At 49.2% G+C, this 16,423-nt stretch overlaps 1 protein-coding gene across 6 annotated transcripts in view; it reads right to left on the bottom strand.

The window, feature by feature from the left end:
- The window catches only part of Slc39a11 (solute carrier family 39 member 11), a 441,115-nt gene that overhangs the window by 338,923 nt on the left and 85,769 nt on the right, over positions 1 to 16,423 (bottom strand). For 2 of the 6 annotated variants that reach the window (XM_041635706.1, XM_041635710.1), the window contains exons 1-3: positions 12,836 to 12,933; positions 9,217 to 9,335; positions 6,603 to 6,641 (exon numbers count right to left, since the gene is read on the bottom strand). In XM_041635706.1, coding sequence (XP_041491640.1) covers positions 6,603 to 6,641; positions 9,217 to 9,324 — 147 coding nt within the window. In that variant the 5' untranslated portion in view covers positions 9,325 to 9,335; positions 12,836 to 12,933. The other 4 variants (XM_041635707.1, XM_041635709.1, XM_041635708.1 and 1 more) reach the window with 3 other exon arrangements.

Raw genomic sequence — 16,423 nt, 5'->3', positions numbered from 1 at the left:
AGTCCTTCCCCTGTGTGAGCCATCACCTCCCTAGTCCTTCCCCTGTGTTAGCCATCACCTCCCTAGTCCTTCCCCTGTGTTAGCCATCACCTCCCCAGTCCTTCCCCTGTGTTAGCCATCACCTCCCTAGTCCTTCCCCTATGTTAGCCATCACCTCCCCAGTCTTTCCCCTGTCTGAGCCACCATCTCCCCAGTCCTTCCCCGCACTGTATGAGCCATCACCTCCCCAGTCCTTCCACCCCTGAATTTTCCATACATAGCACTTCCATGCTGTCATCTATGCTGCCTGTAACTCATTTCCTCGTCCTCCCCCTGCACCATCCCCACCTGTCAAAACCTATCTTCCCACCTGATCTTTACCCGTGAAGCCACCTCTAGCTCCCCAACTAGAAAGAACCACCTGTCCCTGGGTCCCCAATACCTTCTGCTCATCATCTCATTAACTACCACATACTAATCTGGCTCATGTTTCACTATGGATAAAAGTAATTTCTGTCCCAAGAGACCCTGAGACTCTTGCAGAACTAGCTAGAGTATCACTTCCTTGCTTACTCTTCCATAATGCTCTGCATACAGTAGATACTCACTAGATGAGGGGCTGACTGGTCTGAAGACAACTTTGCTCCACACTCCAAAGGAAAAAAAACAATGGCTATTTTGCAAACTGAACACATATTTGACAGTCTGGCAAACGACACCGGCCCCTTACAAGGCATAGATTACTGGCCGGTGTTCCTCTGGTGTGCTAGTTGACGCTAAAAAGTGATTGTGCATGGTTCAACAGCAGCCTCTCCACGAAGCAGTTAAGAACGTACAGAGATTTGCCCCTGTCCTAGAGATTCTAAAGGACAGATGTGAGGCAACCTCACCTGATCCTGTGTAGTCAGTTAGAAACTACTTTCAATCTTTCAAGAGATGTGATGTTTAACATAATGCTTTTCAACAGGATTGGGATGAAAACGCCCAAGGAAAATGATGCCAGGAACCCGTGATTATTCAAATGCAGCAGAAGACACTGAGATCAGATAAGTCTATAACAAGCCAGCTAAACATTCAATTATGTTTTTAAAATATGGACTCTTGGTTCACAAAAGTCTTGGGGAACAATCTAGGCCCCTGCCATCTGTCTGGATCCAGTGAAGCATTGCCCTGTCTAATGCCAGGGCTGACTCCCACGAGTCCCAGCCAGTCCTGTGATGTTTCACAGGCGGTATGTAATCCAACAAGCATTCAGGCACCAAGTGGGATTTCAGCCCCAGTTCTAATTCCCAAGCTCCTGCCTCCTGTCTTTCTTTTGCAAGAGTCAAATAAAAAAAAGAGGAGCCTGTGTTCCCAACCGGTGGCTGTCCACTATCGCCTGCTTGACTGGAATGAACCAGGAGTAAGGCAACTGCCCACTTTGCCAGGCTAGATTGACAGTTGGGAGCCAATCCTCTAGCAAGTTCACGACGGATGTAATGGGCCTTCAGCAGGCAGGGCTGCAGTAGAGGAGTTTCTTCTCCCACACAGTTCAGACCCCTGTCTTCCATGCCTGGAACCCCTAAGCAAGATCCTAACCCTGAGGGTGACTCAGTTCAATTCGTAGCCTCACAGGCACTGGTGATTTTGAGGGGAGTTTGATTTCTCTGAACAGCAGCCCTCCCTTCATTAGAATGTGATCTCCAGGAGACTGAAAATCCTTGCCACTGGCCACACACTCTGGTGCTGGCTGGCATTCTTCAGGGAACTGCAAGCAGGACAAGATGAAAGCTCTCCAGGTGAAGGCAAGCAAGACTCAGTGGGCAAAGGTGCTTGCCACCAACCCTGAGGACCTGAGTTTGACCCTTGGGATCCACATGGTAGAAGGAGAGACTTGACTACTGCAAGTTGCCCTCTGACCTCCACTCATGCTCCCCCCCATCAGACTAGATAGATAGATAGATAGATAGATAGATAGATAGATAGATAATAGATAATAGATGATGGATAGATAGATAGATAGATAGATAGATAGATAGATAGATAGATAGATGGTAGATGATGGATAGATAGATAGATAGATAGATAGATAGTAGATAGATGATAGATAGGTAGGTAGATAGATAGATAGATGATAGATAGATAGATAGATAGATAGATAGACAGATAGATAGATGTGATTTAAAAATTTAATACAAGCTTCCTAAGTGATTGCAACATGCAACCAGGGTGGAGACCACTGTGTCATAGTGAAGGTGACATACTCAAAGCCAGAGGGCTGCTTAACACAACCGCCAAAGATACCAGGTCAGGCAGCCTCAGACCGCTGGGCCAGGGCTACTAAAGGCAGCTGTAAAGCTAAACTGGGTTTATGCTGAAACAGGAGCTTGCTTTCCAAATCTCGCTTGGACTAGACACTCTTTTTGTGGCTGTGACACAATCCCAGACGAAAACCTAAAGGAGGTTCAGTCTGGCTTACGGTCTAAGGGGATATGGTCTATCACGGTGGGGGACGTCTTGACAACAAAAACATGATGTGGACAGTCACACGGCTTCCACAGCTAGGGACAGAGAGAGATGACCGCTGCTGCTCAGCTTGATTCTCCTTTATTCAGCCTGGGGCCCTGGTCTACGAATGGTGCTGTAAACATGGAGGGTTCCTCGTCCCCCTTCAGTTAACCTACCAGAGAAATCCCTCACAGACACGCCCAGAGCTTTGCCTCCTTTTGAGTCTAAATCCCAAGAAGTTCCCAATCAACATCTGCCTTCACAGCACCTTTGCCCTGACCAGCACTGGAGACGGTGTCCTTTCTTAAGATTTATTACTCTATTTTAATTATGTGTATGCCTGTGTCTCCATGTGGGTGTGTATGTGTGAGCATGGGTACCCATGGAGTGCAGAAGAGTCAGAGCCCCTGGAGCTGGAGTTACAGTAGACTGGGAACCAAACCCGGGTCTTCTGCAGAGCAATGCACATTCTTAACCACTGGACCAGCTCTCTAGCTCTGAAACACTGGGTCTTAATGGCATGAAGAATGGTGTATGAGTCCATGTAAGTCAGCATACTACACTACAAAGCCTTCCTGTCTGCACAGGACCCTCAGCAAAAGAAGAAAGAAACACCAAGCCTCTTTTGCAGGATCATACAGGCCAGGCATCTCCCAGGAAACCGTCTGCTCCCAAGACATTCCAGGGTGCATTCTGGAACCCACAGCTGGGCCCAACAGAACAGAGCTGTGGTCCTCTCCTTTCCGGCTATTCACATAGGCACCAGGCTCTGAATTCCCAGCCCCCCACATCACCTCAGGAGCCAGCAAACTTTTCTTAAAGTCCAAAGAACAAACAGCTGTGTCTTTGCGAGCCCAGTGTTGTTGCGATGCGAAAGCAGCCGAGGGCACTGGGACATGTGGGTGTGGCTTGCTCTGGTGCATTGTCTCTATTCATAAGAACAGGTAGCAGATGGAGTTAGCCCACCAGACTGGTTGGCACACCCCTGCCAGTAGATTACAACTTCTTGACAGACACAAGTGTTTTCTTGTCCCTCGGCTGCCCTGCACTCATCACAGTAAATAGAGAAGAACAGGCTTCCACCAGATGCCAGATGAATGGGTGGGTAAGTGAATGGATGGACAGACAGGTGCAACCAATCCCATCATGCTAAAGGAGCATCTTGTGAGAACCTGCCTGAGCCAATCACGTTAAAGGAGCAGCTATTAGGCATCTACCAGTTCCTACAGAGAAACTAGAAAGATGGGGTGACTCAAACATATACATGGCCATGTAACCTGAATCTCTAGGTGTTTTGTTTTAGGGAGATGCTGGGGATTGAACCCAGGGCCTTGCACATGCTAGGTAAGTGCTCTTCAACTGAGCCACATCCCATCTCTGGACCATTTTAGCTTTTTCTCATCTTCACATCACTGTCCTTACGAGGACAACGGGAGTCATCCTCATCAAGGATTACATCCCCAAGAAGAGCATTCCAGCTAATTTGTACAATAGGCCCAGGCCTGCAAAGTGGGGCAGCAGGATGAGAGTGGGGGTGACAGGAATACAGGCTGGTGGTAGTCATACTAACTAGGCACCGTACATACTAACTAGGCACCAGTACAAGCAAGACAGGGAGAAATAGATGAAGGCAGGAGATGGGTGGTGGCTACTCAAGACTCCAGAGGAAGGTCTCAGGGCCACTCGGTTAGGAAACACTCCACCCTGGCACTCAGCAGGGCAAGAAAAAGCAAGGAGCTCTTCCCCCGAGATAAACACTGTTACATCCCCTCACTCTGGAGGAGGGGTGATATAAATCACTCCCTCCCCCACACTGATGAGAGTCACAAAGGAAGCCTGAGTGTGAAATCATAGAGAAAACATACAATAATAACAGCAACAATCTATCTTCTCTCTGAGTGGTCCATTCCTGCTGTGCCTCGGCGCCCCTCTTCTCGCCGTAGATTGTTCGCCTAGCAGCATGGGTCAGGCCACCCTCCACCATGCTTGCACATGCCGAGCAGGGCCGGGGGAAAGCTGGGGACAGAGATGCCACCGTGGTACCCGTGAGCCTTCAGAAATCACTGGCCTTTGGGAGCCATGAGAGTCAGGCTGAGTCCAAAAACAGAGACGTGAAAGGCTGCCTTACGCCAACCTGAAGGGTCCCGATCGTTCACTTAACAGTAGTACCATGGACCCTGAGGTGAGTCTGGGGACAGTGGCTGGAGAAGGACCCTGCCCCTCAGCATCTTCACACATTACAACACACCAGCTTCTCGTATGGGAACCCTCAGCAGATAGCTCAGAGTCCTACCAAGCTGCTATGGGAGAGGCTGTCAAGGGTCCATAAGTTTAAGGCTGGGTCTCTAGGGTGGCATTTCTGTGCGGTAACAGAACCTTTGAGAAGTGGGGCTTTATGAGGGGTCCATAGGTCACTGGAGGCATTCACCTCAAAGGGGATTACATCACCCTAAATCTCAATTTCTGCCAGGAGTGTTTGCTGCTGGGAGACAAGAGAATAGGCAGAGGGCATCTTCCTAGGGGAGGTTGGAAAGGAGAGCCAGCTTCCAGAGCATTCTTAGGCAGAGCAGCTTTATGGAGAGGATTGTATGCAAGCTGACAGCCTAGAAACGGCTACTGATCTCTATGTACCTACGTAAGCTTGGGGATCTCTGTGTTCTCTGAGGACAGACCCTTATGTGACAGCTCAGACTCAGGCGATGTCAGTGAGGTCCCACCCTAAGACAAGTTTTCCCAGATCAGTGGACTATAGAGACAGCAGATGGGAACCGAGCTCTGCTGGACTAAGAGAGAAAGCTCACAGTATGCGCTGGCTGATACAGCCATGCAGTTGGGAGGCTACCCAACCACCGTGAAGTACCCACGTTTGGAAAATAAAACCTGGGAGTGCGAAATGGCTCAGTGGGAAAGAAGTTTTCCTCCAGGCCTAACGACATGAGTCTGACCCTCGGGTCACATACGGTGGAAGGAGGACATGACCTGCAAAAGACCCTGCAACCCCCACATGTGCGCTATGGCACAGGTATGCTCACACACAAACACAAATTCATGCAAATACTTTTTAAAGAAAAGTCAAATATGAATTAAGCTTCTAGGTGAATTAACTCTTGGCTGGAGATCAGCAAAAGAACAAGTGGTAAACACCACAGGAAAGGAATCCACCAAACCCAAAATGTAGAACGTTCTAGAAACAAAGACCTAGTTTCTCCAACAAATTACCAGCTTAGGACATGGGATAGGGGAAGGCTTGAGAGACTCAGAAAACATGGCCAACAAATCTTCTGTGGATCCCAGCTCCTGCAGAATAATCTTACAGGTCACTTGGGAAAGACAGAGGGAATGTGAATATGGATTGAGCATTTGATGACAGCAAGGAATTACTGTTTGCATTTTGGTAGGTGTGACAGTGGCATACTGATTATGGTTTCACAAGAAGTCACTCAGTTTGAGATACATATTGAATTTCCAGGTGAAATTACAAGGATCTGGATTTGCTTTCATAAAACATTCTGAGCTCCCAAGAAGGCTGCAGGGAGACAGATGGGATGAGATTTGCCAAATGTCAATCACGGCTGCAGGTGGGTGATGTGTACTGAGGATATAGATTATGATTTTTTTTTCTTGTTGCTTCAGAGTACCAAAAATAAAAAGTCCCAGGGCTAGAGAGACGGTGAAGCAGGCAAGCATACATACTGTTCTTACAGATGACAAGTTTGATTCCCAGCAACCACAAGAGGAGTCTCACAACCTTCTGGAACTCCAGCTCCAGTGAGATTGGATACTGCTGACCTAAGGGGGACCTGCATATACCACGACCACCCCCTACCCCACCCCCGCACATTACATGATTCAAAATAAAAATAAATCCTTTAAAAAGTCCTTCAAGAAGAGAGAAAGGAGATGTTTAATTCATGTTATTTATCAGGCTAGGCCCTCCCCGGATGTTATCTTATTTTTTAAGTCTCTTCTCCATCTAAAGAGTAGAGAGTACCGAATAAGCCGGAAAATTAACGCAGTCAGCGACAGGAGGAGGTGTCGGCTCTCATAGGAAGCACATCTAGACTATGTGAGGGGCTGGCAGCCCCGGGGAGGCAAAGGTTAGGATCAACACACTTCACCCACTAGAAGCGACTCACCCCTGCAGCAAAGCCCAGACTTCCGTCTAAGATCCGCCTCTGAAAATGAAAAAGTGAGATGTTTCAGTTTCCAAGGACATGATGATAGTCATGATGATGTGGTCTCAGCGGGAACAGTACCACACAACCCAAAGGAGTCACTGGCCTACTCCTAAGCTGGTGGTGACCTCCAGTCTTACAGAATGGGCCAAGGGGAACGGGGGTGTGACAGGAATCAGCTAAACATTCCATCCAGTCCAGAGTCAATCATAAGTATCCTTGGCAGGGGGAGGGGGTCTTGGGGTGCACGGGCCACTCATTCTCTCTTACCCAGCACCCCTATGCCTTTAGTATGTAGTTGATCTAAAATGTGGAAATGACCAAGGGCTGGTAAGGAACATAAGAAGCAACCAAAATGGTCACACAGGTGGGGACATAAACTGGCACAACCATGTCACACAGAAAGCCATGAGGTGGGACTAATGGCAGTCGACTACAGTACACATGCCACTATTGAGAAATGACAGAAATGCATGCTGGGAATCACCAAACCCATGAACATTGTGCACTGTTCATAAGACCCCAAAACCAGAAACTACACCAAGTCCCACCCACAGAAAGACAGATACAGCGAGGAGGACAACCAACTACCACAGGGTGAAGAAATTACGCACACACGTTACATGCACAAAGAACACACTGTGTGCATGCATGTGTGTATAGATAGGCATAGACACATGTACACAACAGACAGAAGCAGTGGGTAGACTGGGGACTGAACAGGGTGAACTCGGCCAGACACCAAACAGTAAACGCTACGTGAGGCTAGCACCTCACCAACAGCACCCAGACGGGAACGTCTGCACTGTGGAGGACACGGGACACAGTCAGGGTATCATACATGGAATGGAAGTCCAGGTCAGGGTAGTAACTGGGAAGGATCCTGAAGAAAATATGAGGAGCTGTCACTTGATCTCGGCCCAGATTCATGGGCCTTTATAAAATAATAAACTGCATAGGTATAAAATGTGCACATCTGTTCCAATTTACTCTGCGTCCATCATGTACAGTAGACAATCTCTTGTGGTCTGCACATACGATGTAATGTTCTTCAGCATTAAAATGGGAAGATGCCCCCATTCTGGGACAGTGTGGATGAACCTCATGGACACCATGCTAAGTGAGACAGTGGTCCTGGCATACAGGGATTCTCCGTACCCATTCAACATCCTCATGGATGAACCTCATGGACCCCATGCTAAGTGAGACAGTGGTCCTTGCACACAAGGCTTCTCTGTGCCTACTCAGCAACCTCCCTCTTCCTCCCTCCCACTCCTCTCAGCTTCTGGCAAGGGCCATTTTCTATCTGTGAATTTGACCTAACTAGGTGTCTTACACACCGAGATCTTGGGTGCCTTATAGTTCCTGGTTGTGTAATTTGAGATCCAAGTCTCCACATGATAGATTTGGGCCAACCAGCCTCCCCAGTTAAGGTGGAGGCAGCAGTGTGGGAGGCAGTACCTTATTGCTGAAGCCAGTACCTGCCAAACTGGTCTATAACACATGGGGCCTGAGACACTGACTTTTCTAAAGTTTTCCTTTCTAGATCCAGGGCTCTCTCATGGGCCACCCTTACAGCATCTCCAAGTGCCCCGAGCAAAGCAAGAATTATATTCTTCAAGACAGCCATGAGTCACCCAGGGCTGCAGATGGCAGGGTTGGAGGAGAGTGGAATTTCAGGCATAAGAGGTGGGTATGGGCTATACCTGTGGTATAGAGTGTGGGAGGGTGTATGTTGAGGGCAGAGGAGGATGTAAGGATGAGTGTAGAGGAAGAAGGACAGGAAGATACAGGAGATCTCGTGAGAATGTGGGGCCAGAATGTACGACATGAGAATGAATGGAGGTACTGGGGGCTATCCGTAGGACATGTGGGGCAAGGGCTGGACAGACACAGTATGCATATGGGCTAGGAGTTTATCTGTACTCACCTAAAAGAGGATGCATTTGAGGTAAGGGTGGGCTTACATGATATCGGAAGAGAAAATGAGGAAGTGGGACTACCTGTATTCATTCGGGAATAGAGGAAGGCAGATAGAAGTCTGCAGGGGTTAAGTAGGTGAGCCTGTCAATATTTAGCCAAGGGGGAGGAACGAAATGCCCTGGGCGGGGGGGGGGGGGGGGGGGGTAGAAGAGAAGCAGCTCTCTTCCTCCCCGCAAGGTCTAACTAACCAATTGTCTAACTAACTCAAGGCCACAGGGAGGGCAGTTCCATCTGAAACCTAATCAGCTGGGATCCAGCGCAGTACACCCTGCTCCAGGCATGTAGGAAATTAGATGGAAGCTGGGAATGAGGCAGCAAGTTAATGGAGGCGAAATAGCAAGTCACTCCGTGCCACGCCCTTTTGAGCTGGGGTGCCAGAGGCAGGTGAGGGCAAAACAATGTGTGGCTTGTGTGCCACCAACAGGTGCCTGCCTCCTGACCTAGTAAGGGGACAGAGAGAAAACAAGGAGGTAAGAGAACATTGCCACCTCACCAACTGCCCATGTGGCCGCTGCCAATCGCTGTGCAGAAGAGGGACAGTTTCAGAGCTCACAAAGGGTCCCTGTGAACCTCCAGAAAGGAAGCAACTCACCTGCCCACTGGAGAATACGAACACAAGAGCTGCTCCGGCAGCGGTCATTGCCCAGGTAAAGAAGGTCCCCAGCAAGGCCTGGAACACGGAGCTGTAGCCTTGCAGCATGCTGGATACAGCTGTGTACAGAACAAGAGAGTCAAATGCTGAGGGGCCCTGAAAGTGACATATGCATGCCCCAAGCCCCTGCCTACGGTGCTTTCCATCAGAGTAGGTGGTGTGCACCTTCCAGTCGCCCCAATGCAGTAAGCAGCCTTGCATCCGGGCTCCAGGAACAGTATAAGTCAAATAACTTTAAAAAGCGACCTGAGAACACCAGGAGAAAGAGGCCAGAAAGCCCTCCCAAGAGGCTGCAGTACTGGGAAGTTGCTCAAGAGAGAAGCATGAAGAGTCTGAGCTGCACAAGGTGGAGGGAAGGGGCCATCGAGATCCTGCTACAGCCTTCCCCACTCATTCCATGCACCTGCCCTTGCCCGCCATTTCGTCCCAGTCCCTGCCAATGTGAGCCTCTAGCTCAAATTCCCTCTAAAGTGCTTCCATCTGATTCCTACTCACGCCTTCCCGGCTCCGGAGCCAGACTCCTGGCTAAACATAGAAGAAATTCCACTGACAGCCCTTCACTCCTCCATGGAGTCTCCGAGCCAAAGTCCAACAATGCCCGTATAGGGGCCACACTCCCATTCAACTCAGTTCATTATAGCATCTTTACAGACCCAGACAGCCGTACCTCCATGTTTTTGCTCCCATAAGCCCCTTCAGGGATGCCTTCCCTCCATGGCTCCTGCCCTCTGAACCCGAGTCTCCTCTGAGGCCCACCTGATGTCAGCTCTGTGATAAAACATTCCACAATCCCCCAGCATGTCCAAACACATATCCTTGCTGCTCTCTATAGGAGTCTGCCTCCTTCATCTCTTCTATCCTAAACTGCTTGAGGATGGAGACCACGCTTTGCCACGGCCTTGTGAAAAGGGGCATGGGCACCCCCTGGGAACTACTTGCTGAATGAGAAGGAGCTAGCTTACCCAGACAGGAGAACCAGAGAGCACAAAGAAATAAAACTATGAGCGGCGCTTGCCCTGAAGCTCAGCACTCTTGACGGTGACGCCGCAGCATGGCCCACCAAGAAAAGAAAGGGCCTCTCTTGCGTGGGTCCAGAGAACCTCCTCAGACTTAGCCATGCTCAGCACTGAAGCCATAGCCAGCCCACCCCCTCCTAGCACTGAAGCGATAGTGTCAGGCTTCTCCTGTGGAAAGTTCCAAAGCAAGGAAGTCCACTTGAGAAGCAGCCCTGTGCCCTGGCACACACTAGGTGTGGGGCCTCAGCTGAAAGGCCTCATTCAGCTCCCCTTTCCCTCTCCAGCACCCACAGGACTGGACCTGGCCCCACCTGGCTTGGCTCCCTCAGTGCTGAGCAGCCAGGAATTCCATGCCTGCATATCAAGGGCTGAAGATGTTCCCACTGCTGACCTTAGAGGAAACCATGGCAGCTTGTGGACAGGGCCCTGTACCCAATCCACACTCAGGAAAGGGTGTGGGCTCAGAGGAGCCCAGCTGGGCCCCTGCACTAGGTCTAAGGTAAAACCACCAAGTGGGTTCAGATTCCAAATATATGCAACCTTTTACCATTTCAACAGGACACTGTTGTTATGAGAACCGCGCAATCAAATAACAACAAAAGCTCCACCAAGCCTGACAACCTGAGTCTAATTCCCAATACTCACATGAGGGAAAGCACCAACTTGCTGCCCTCTGACATTTGCATCAGGGGAGGCACAAGTCCCACAGACAAACACTACATAAACAAATAAAAAGGCAGGTTGAAAATGCATCCTCTCCCAAATCTCACCATGTTCAAGTAAGTTTACTTTTCTGTACTTGGCTGTACTCGTCTCTATCGTGGGGTGCAGCTTGAACACCCCTGAGGGAGGCACTCAAGACAGTGGCCTGCATAAATTAACATCTAAAAAGAAATAACTGCAAGCAAACAATTAGCCATCCCCAAGTCCAGCCATGGTGACACAAGTCTTTAGTCCCAGCACGCAAAAGCCAATGCAAGCCGATCTCTGCAAGTCTGAGGCCAGTACATAGTGGGTTTCAGGCCAACCAGGGTTCCATGGTGAGATACTATGTCTAAAAAAATAAAACAAAAAAATGAGAGGGACTTGCAACTGTTTCTAAACTGAGCCCCTCCCTGGACCACTAATACAATGATCATTCCCAGTTGCTAGTGAGTAAAATGTTAACAGGTTACAAAAACAGACACCAAGCTAACATCCCCTCAATCCTTGCTATCCACAAAGTACCTGTGTCTTTTGACAGCTACTGTTTAAAAAAAAAAAAATCCTCATTTACCCCAGCAAAAATCAAACAGAAGGGAGTTGTGAGTGATCACGGAGGCTGGTGGGATAAGGCAATCCTCTCCTAAGCAGAATGTATTAGACTGAAGCCATACCCGGTCCATCCGTCCACCAGCAACAGCATTAATGACGGCGAGCCCAGCACCCCTTGGAGAGGTTTCTTCCATTCACTGAAAACTCTGGCTACTCAAAGGCAGTGGAGGACCACTAGTTCTGGTCCCCTGGGGAGGGAGCTACTTAGTTCCGGTTTGTTTTTAATGTAGCCTGGAACTTCCTGTGTAGCAGAGGATGACTTTGAACTCCCAATCCTCCAGCTTCCACCTCCCAAATGCTGGGGTTACAGGTATGTGTGCTAGCACGCCTGGTTTATCCTCCATGGGGAATTCTTGCACACATCTAAGTGCATAAATCCAGACCAGTTTCTACACAACCAATGGTTTAGTGAGGCCTACCCTATAGGAGACTGGCACCAGCTGTCCCAATATGCTCTTAGGAACAGGACATGCCAATCACACTTCCATATCATGCCAGGCAGTCTGCTCCGGACTTCCCTCAAGGGCCGGCTATTAGCATCATAAAGTGGACCAGTGACCAGGAGAGAGGACCATCCTCCGCCCATCCTAACTTCAAAAATGATATCACCCAGCTGTGCGTTTTCACTGCACAGAGCAGCCACCTCCTATAAAGCCGGTACATTTCCTTCAGGCCTGTTCTGTTCTGTTTTGTTTCCCCTCCTCTTTTAAACCCGTTGCCTCCCCCTTTTCGAGATGCTGGTTTAGTTACAGTCAGGCACAGTCTGGCTTCAGTGAGCTCACACAGAACACGCAGGCCAGGCTCCAGCAGAGGTGCCCTGGAGACAGGCGCTGAGCTGCCAGGACGAATGTGAAAAAGTTCTCTACCAAGCACCCCGCCACTCTCAGGCCTCCCCAGACCAGCTGCAGCGGGGAGTGTGAGGGACCGGACCTTTGAACTGCTGCCTTTGGTTCCCAGCGATCCCTCGTTCCCCCTACACACCACCATGAAAGAATGAATGAAGTGGCCCTTGGCTGTGCACAGAGGGGCCGCAGATCGCTGTCTCCAGCTCATCCTAGGGTGGAACAGAAGGGACCCGAACACCCTCCCTTCTCTGCCACCTGCCACAGCCCCCTGCTGCTCCTCCAAGACCTGCGTTCCCCAGGACAACCCTTTGCCATCACCAGGCCGCTGCACACTCTTGTGACTGCCAGGGACCCCGGGCCTGAAGGAGAGAAAAGGCGACTCACTAGGGTGCCCTCTCCAGCCCCCTCTCCACTTCCATCAGCCCCGAAAGCCACTGGCTCGCCGGGCTCCACTCCCGCTGTCACTTCCTGCTTAGTTCCAGCACACGTGGCCTCCACCTCCAGGCCCCGCCCCCCCGCAACCGTCGAATCCTGCCTGGAGAATAAAGTCTCTGGTTCACAGACTTCAATGAGCGCAGAAACAGGTGCGGGCGGGCAAAAACAGAGCCCCAAGGCCTCAAATGCAAAGCCCAGGGCCAAAGTCAATGCAAAACACATACACAGGGCCCTGGAAGCCTAGGGGAGGCTACAGACACCCTACCTAAGGGACACTTTGTACCAGTTCTGACGTACTTAATGTAGTCTACATCTTTTGTCACGGGTCCTAAACCCTAACTGAGCAACAGGGCCCTTGTGCTGAGTTTCAGATGTCATCACAGGCTACATTCCGAAGGTCAGTGGCTTTATCCTCAAGGTCAACAGCTTCCTTTAGAAGGACGTGGGCTCTGCATTCTAAATGCCTGCAGTCTTTCACGTTGAACCCAGCCTTGCCAAGGTTGAGGACCGGCTGAGGACCGGCTAAGGACCATACTCTAAGAAAACAATGCCAGGTCAGGGGCTTTGCACTGCAGGGCTTCTGTGAAAACATCATGACCAGGTTTAGCTGCAACAAAATGAAGGCCAGAGAGTCCTGATTCAATTTGAATGTCAGGAAAATATACTAAGAAAACAAACAATTTCTTAGTTTAAGCATGTCCCCGGCAATGTAAGGGACATACATTAATGTCGTGTTTTGTTTTATTTTGTTCTGAAATGTAAAGTTACTGTGTTTGTCAACCTAGCAGAGAGGAATCAGGGCAGAAAGACAGCCTGCCACTGGAGCGGTCATAGATCAAAGAATACACACATAGATAGGGGTAGGCTTCCTTTACCCTGTTATGGAATAATTTACCTTCCTATTGAAAATCGGTCCACACACTTAGAGATGAAGGAAGAACTCTTGTATAGCGCTTCCCCAGCTCTCCGCTAATGCCCATCATCCCCCAGCAGATTCTGTTCCTTGGTGTATGTACAGTTATACGCACCCTGGATTGTGCATCCTGCATCCGCTGTCAACTTTAAATCTCCTTCGGGTCCTGACCCAGGTGACCTTTGGAACAATGGAAACAGAGACAGGAGACTACAATTCTAACCATTTAGGCAGCGAGGAGATTTACACAGCAAAGATATCACATAGTGCCAGAATTATGTTTTAAGTACAGCGGAGTTGTTCTTGTTTGAACGGTTGTTGCCTGGGGTGATTCTGTCCACCTGCCAGAATTATGGCTTTCCTGATGAGAGCCCAAAGGATTTAATGGCAGATCTGGATTTAACAGTAGTAGCAACCTTACACCATATCCGTCCCTACCTCCAGCTGCCCCTTAGAGATATCTCTTTGGTTTGAGAAAAACCTAGAGGCCGGTTGTGAGACGGGAGCTATTCTCCTTCATCATGGGAATCAGAGTCTAATGACTTGGCGAGGACGCATTCACACCCTAGCATCCTAGGTTTTGCTCATTTCTAACAGGCCTGTGGAGTGAGATTTTGTTTGTAATCTAACAAATAAAGTTTGCCTGAAGAACAAAGTGCAGAGCTAAGCCACTAGTTAGCTATAGAGTCCAGGCAGTGGTGGTACATGCTTTTAATTCCAGCTCTCAGGAGACTGAAGCAGATGGATCTCTGTGAGTTCAAAGCCACCCTAGGCTACATGAGAGTAAAACTGTCTAAAAGAGAAATAGAGCTCACATAAAGGTGATCTCAGCACTTGGGATCCCATGCCTTTAATCCCAGCACTAGGGAACTGGAGACAGGAGTGATATGGCTGGGCAGAGAGAGAAATAAAAGGTAGGAGGAGACAGGAGCTCAGTGCAGTCTGAGAATTCAGTCAGAGATGCAGTCTGAGGATTTGTAGAGACAGAATAACCATTTTGGTCTGAGGTGAGGTAGAGGTAAATACTAGTAGCTGGCTGTTCTGCTTCTCTGGGCTTTTATTATTAAGACAAATTAGAATTCATGTTACAGGCCTGTTAACACACTATTTATCTTTGGGGTTTTTTAGGGTTTTTTTGGTTTTTGTTTTGTTATTTTCTGGGGGGGGGGGTTGTTTGTTTTTTTTTTGTTTTGTTTTTGTTTTGAGACAGGGTTTCTCTGTAGTTTTGGAGCATGCCCTGAATTAGCTCTTGTAGATGAGGCTGGCCTCTAACTCACAGAGATCCTCCTGCCTCTGTCTCCCAAGTGCTGGGATTAAAGACATGCACCACCACTGCCCAGCATCTTTGGGGTGTTTTAGAGGCCGCGCTCCTTAGTTAAATTCCACTGTGTGACTTACTGTCTCCTAAGAAGATCCATTAGTAAGTCCTTTATAATGCCAATTCTATCACTTTGAGTTCCCTCTATATCAGTAGAGCAAGAGTCAGCTGCTCTTGGTCAATACATAGGCTGCTGTATCAGGAGGAGATGACTGGAGGGCTGGTCTTATGCCCTCAAGACACTCACCAGGCCAGGGATAGTCAGCAAGGCAAGGTGCCACATGTCTGTGATCCCAGGACTTGGGAAGCTGAAAAGTAAGGGTATGGTTAAAAGCCAACCTGTCTAAAAACTTTTTTTTTTTTTGATTTTTCGAGACAGGGTTTCTCCGTAGCTTTTGGTTCCTGTCCTGGAACTAGCTCTTGTAGACCAGGCTGGCCTCGAACTCCCAGAGATCCGCCTGCCTCTGCCTCCCGAGTGCTGGGATTAAAGGCGTGCGCCACCACCGCCCGGCTCTAAAAACTTTTTTTAAAAAATGTAAACAAATATCGAGCCCCAAAACAACTTGTTATAATAAACAACACAAAATAAGACCGGGGGTCAGGGCCATCAATTCCCCCGCCCCCAAAAAAAATTGCCACAGAACTCCCCCACTAAGCTAGTCATTGCCTAGCACCATGCCTTGGATTCCCACAAAAGTCTATGGAGAGCTGAAGTGAATAGAGTTGAGATTGAGCAGGACTGAGCACAGCCACAGATGCATCCTGTTGAAGCTGGAGAGCAGCCCCACGCAGGTTCACTGCATTTTCCTACTTTTATATATGTTGGAAATTTTCAGAAAGGAAAATTAGCCAAGTTTTTAAGTCAACCTACAGAGCGTCTCTCCGGCCTGGGCCCTTCTCCCTCTTTCCACCGTTTCGAGCACACAGTCTCCTGACTTTCTTCTGGGGTCACAGACATACCTCTTGGGACCCACCCTGCCTCACCTGTCCTAGGCACCTGGTTACCCTCCAGGGTAACATGAGGCCTCCTCCCTCCCTCGTCCTGGATTGCCCCTTTAGCCATCTCTACTCATGGCCAGCCTGTCTCCTCATTCCCCACTTTAATTCCCTGCATCCATCAATGCTCCAGTTAAACACAATCTCCTGTTCTAATCCCGATTAGAGAGGAGATGTTCATCCTCCCAGGGACTGCAGAACGTCACGTGGTCTCTAAAAAATGGTCCTGGTTTGCTTTCTCTTACTGACCAGGAACAACTTGGGGCAGGGTTGGGGGGTGTTTCAGGTTCCAGTCCATAGCCAAGGGAAG

The sequence above is a fragment of the Microtus oregoni genome, unplaced genomic scaffold (assembly GCF_018167655.1).
Source record: "Microtus oregoni isolate MIOR12 unplaced genomic scaffold, Mior012 000048F_ref0000485, whole genome shotgun sequence".
NCBI lineage: Eukaryota > Metazoa > Chordata > Mammalia > Rodentia > Cricetidae > Microtus > Microtus oregoni.
Note: the sequence above shows the minus strand (reverse complement) of the source record. Positions and strands in the feature narration are given on the sequence as shown.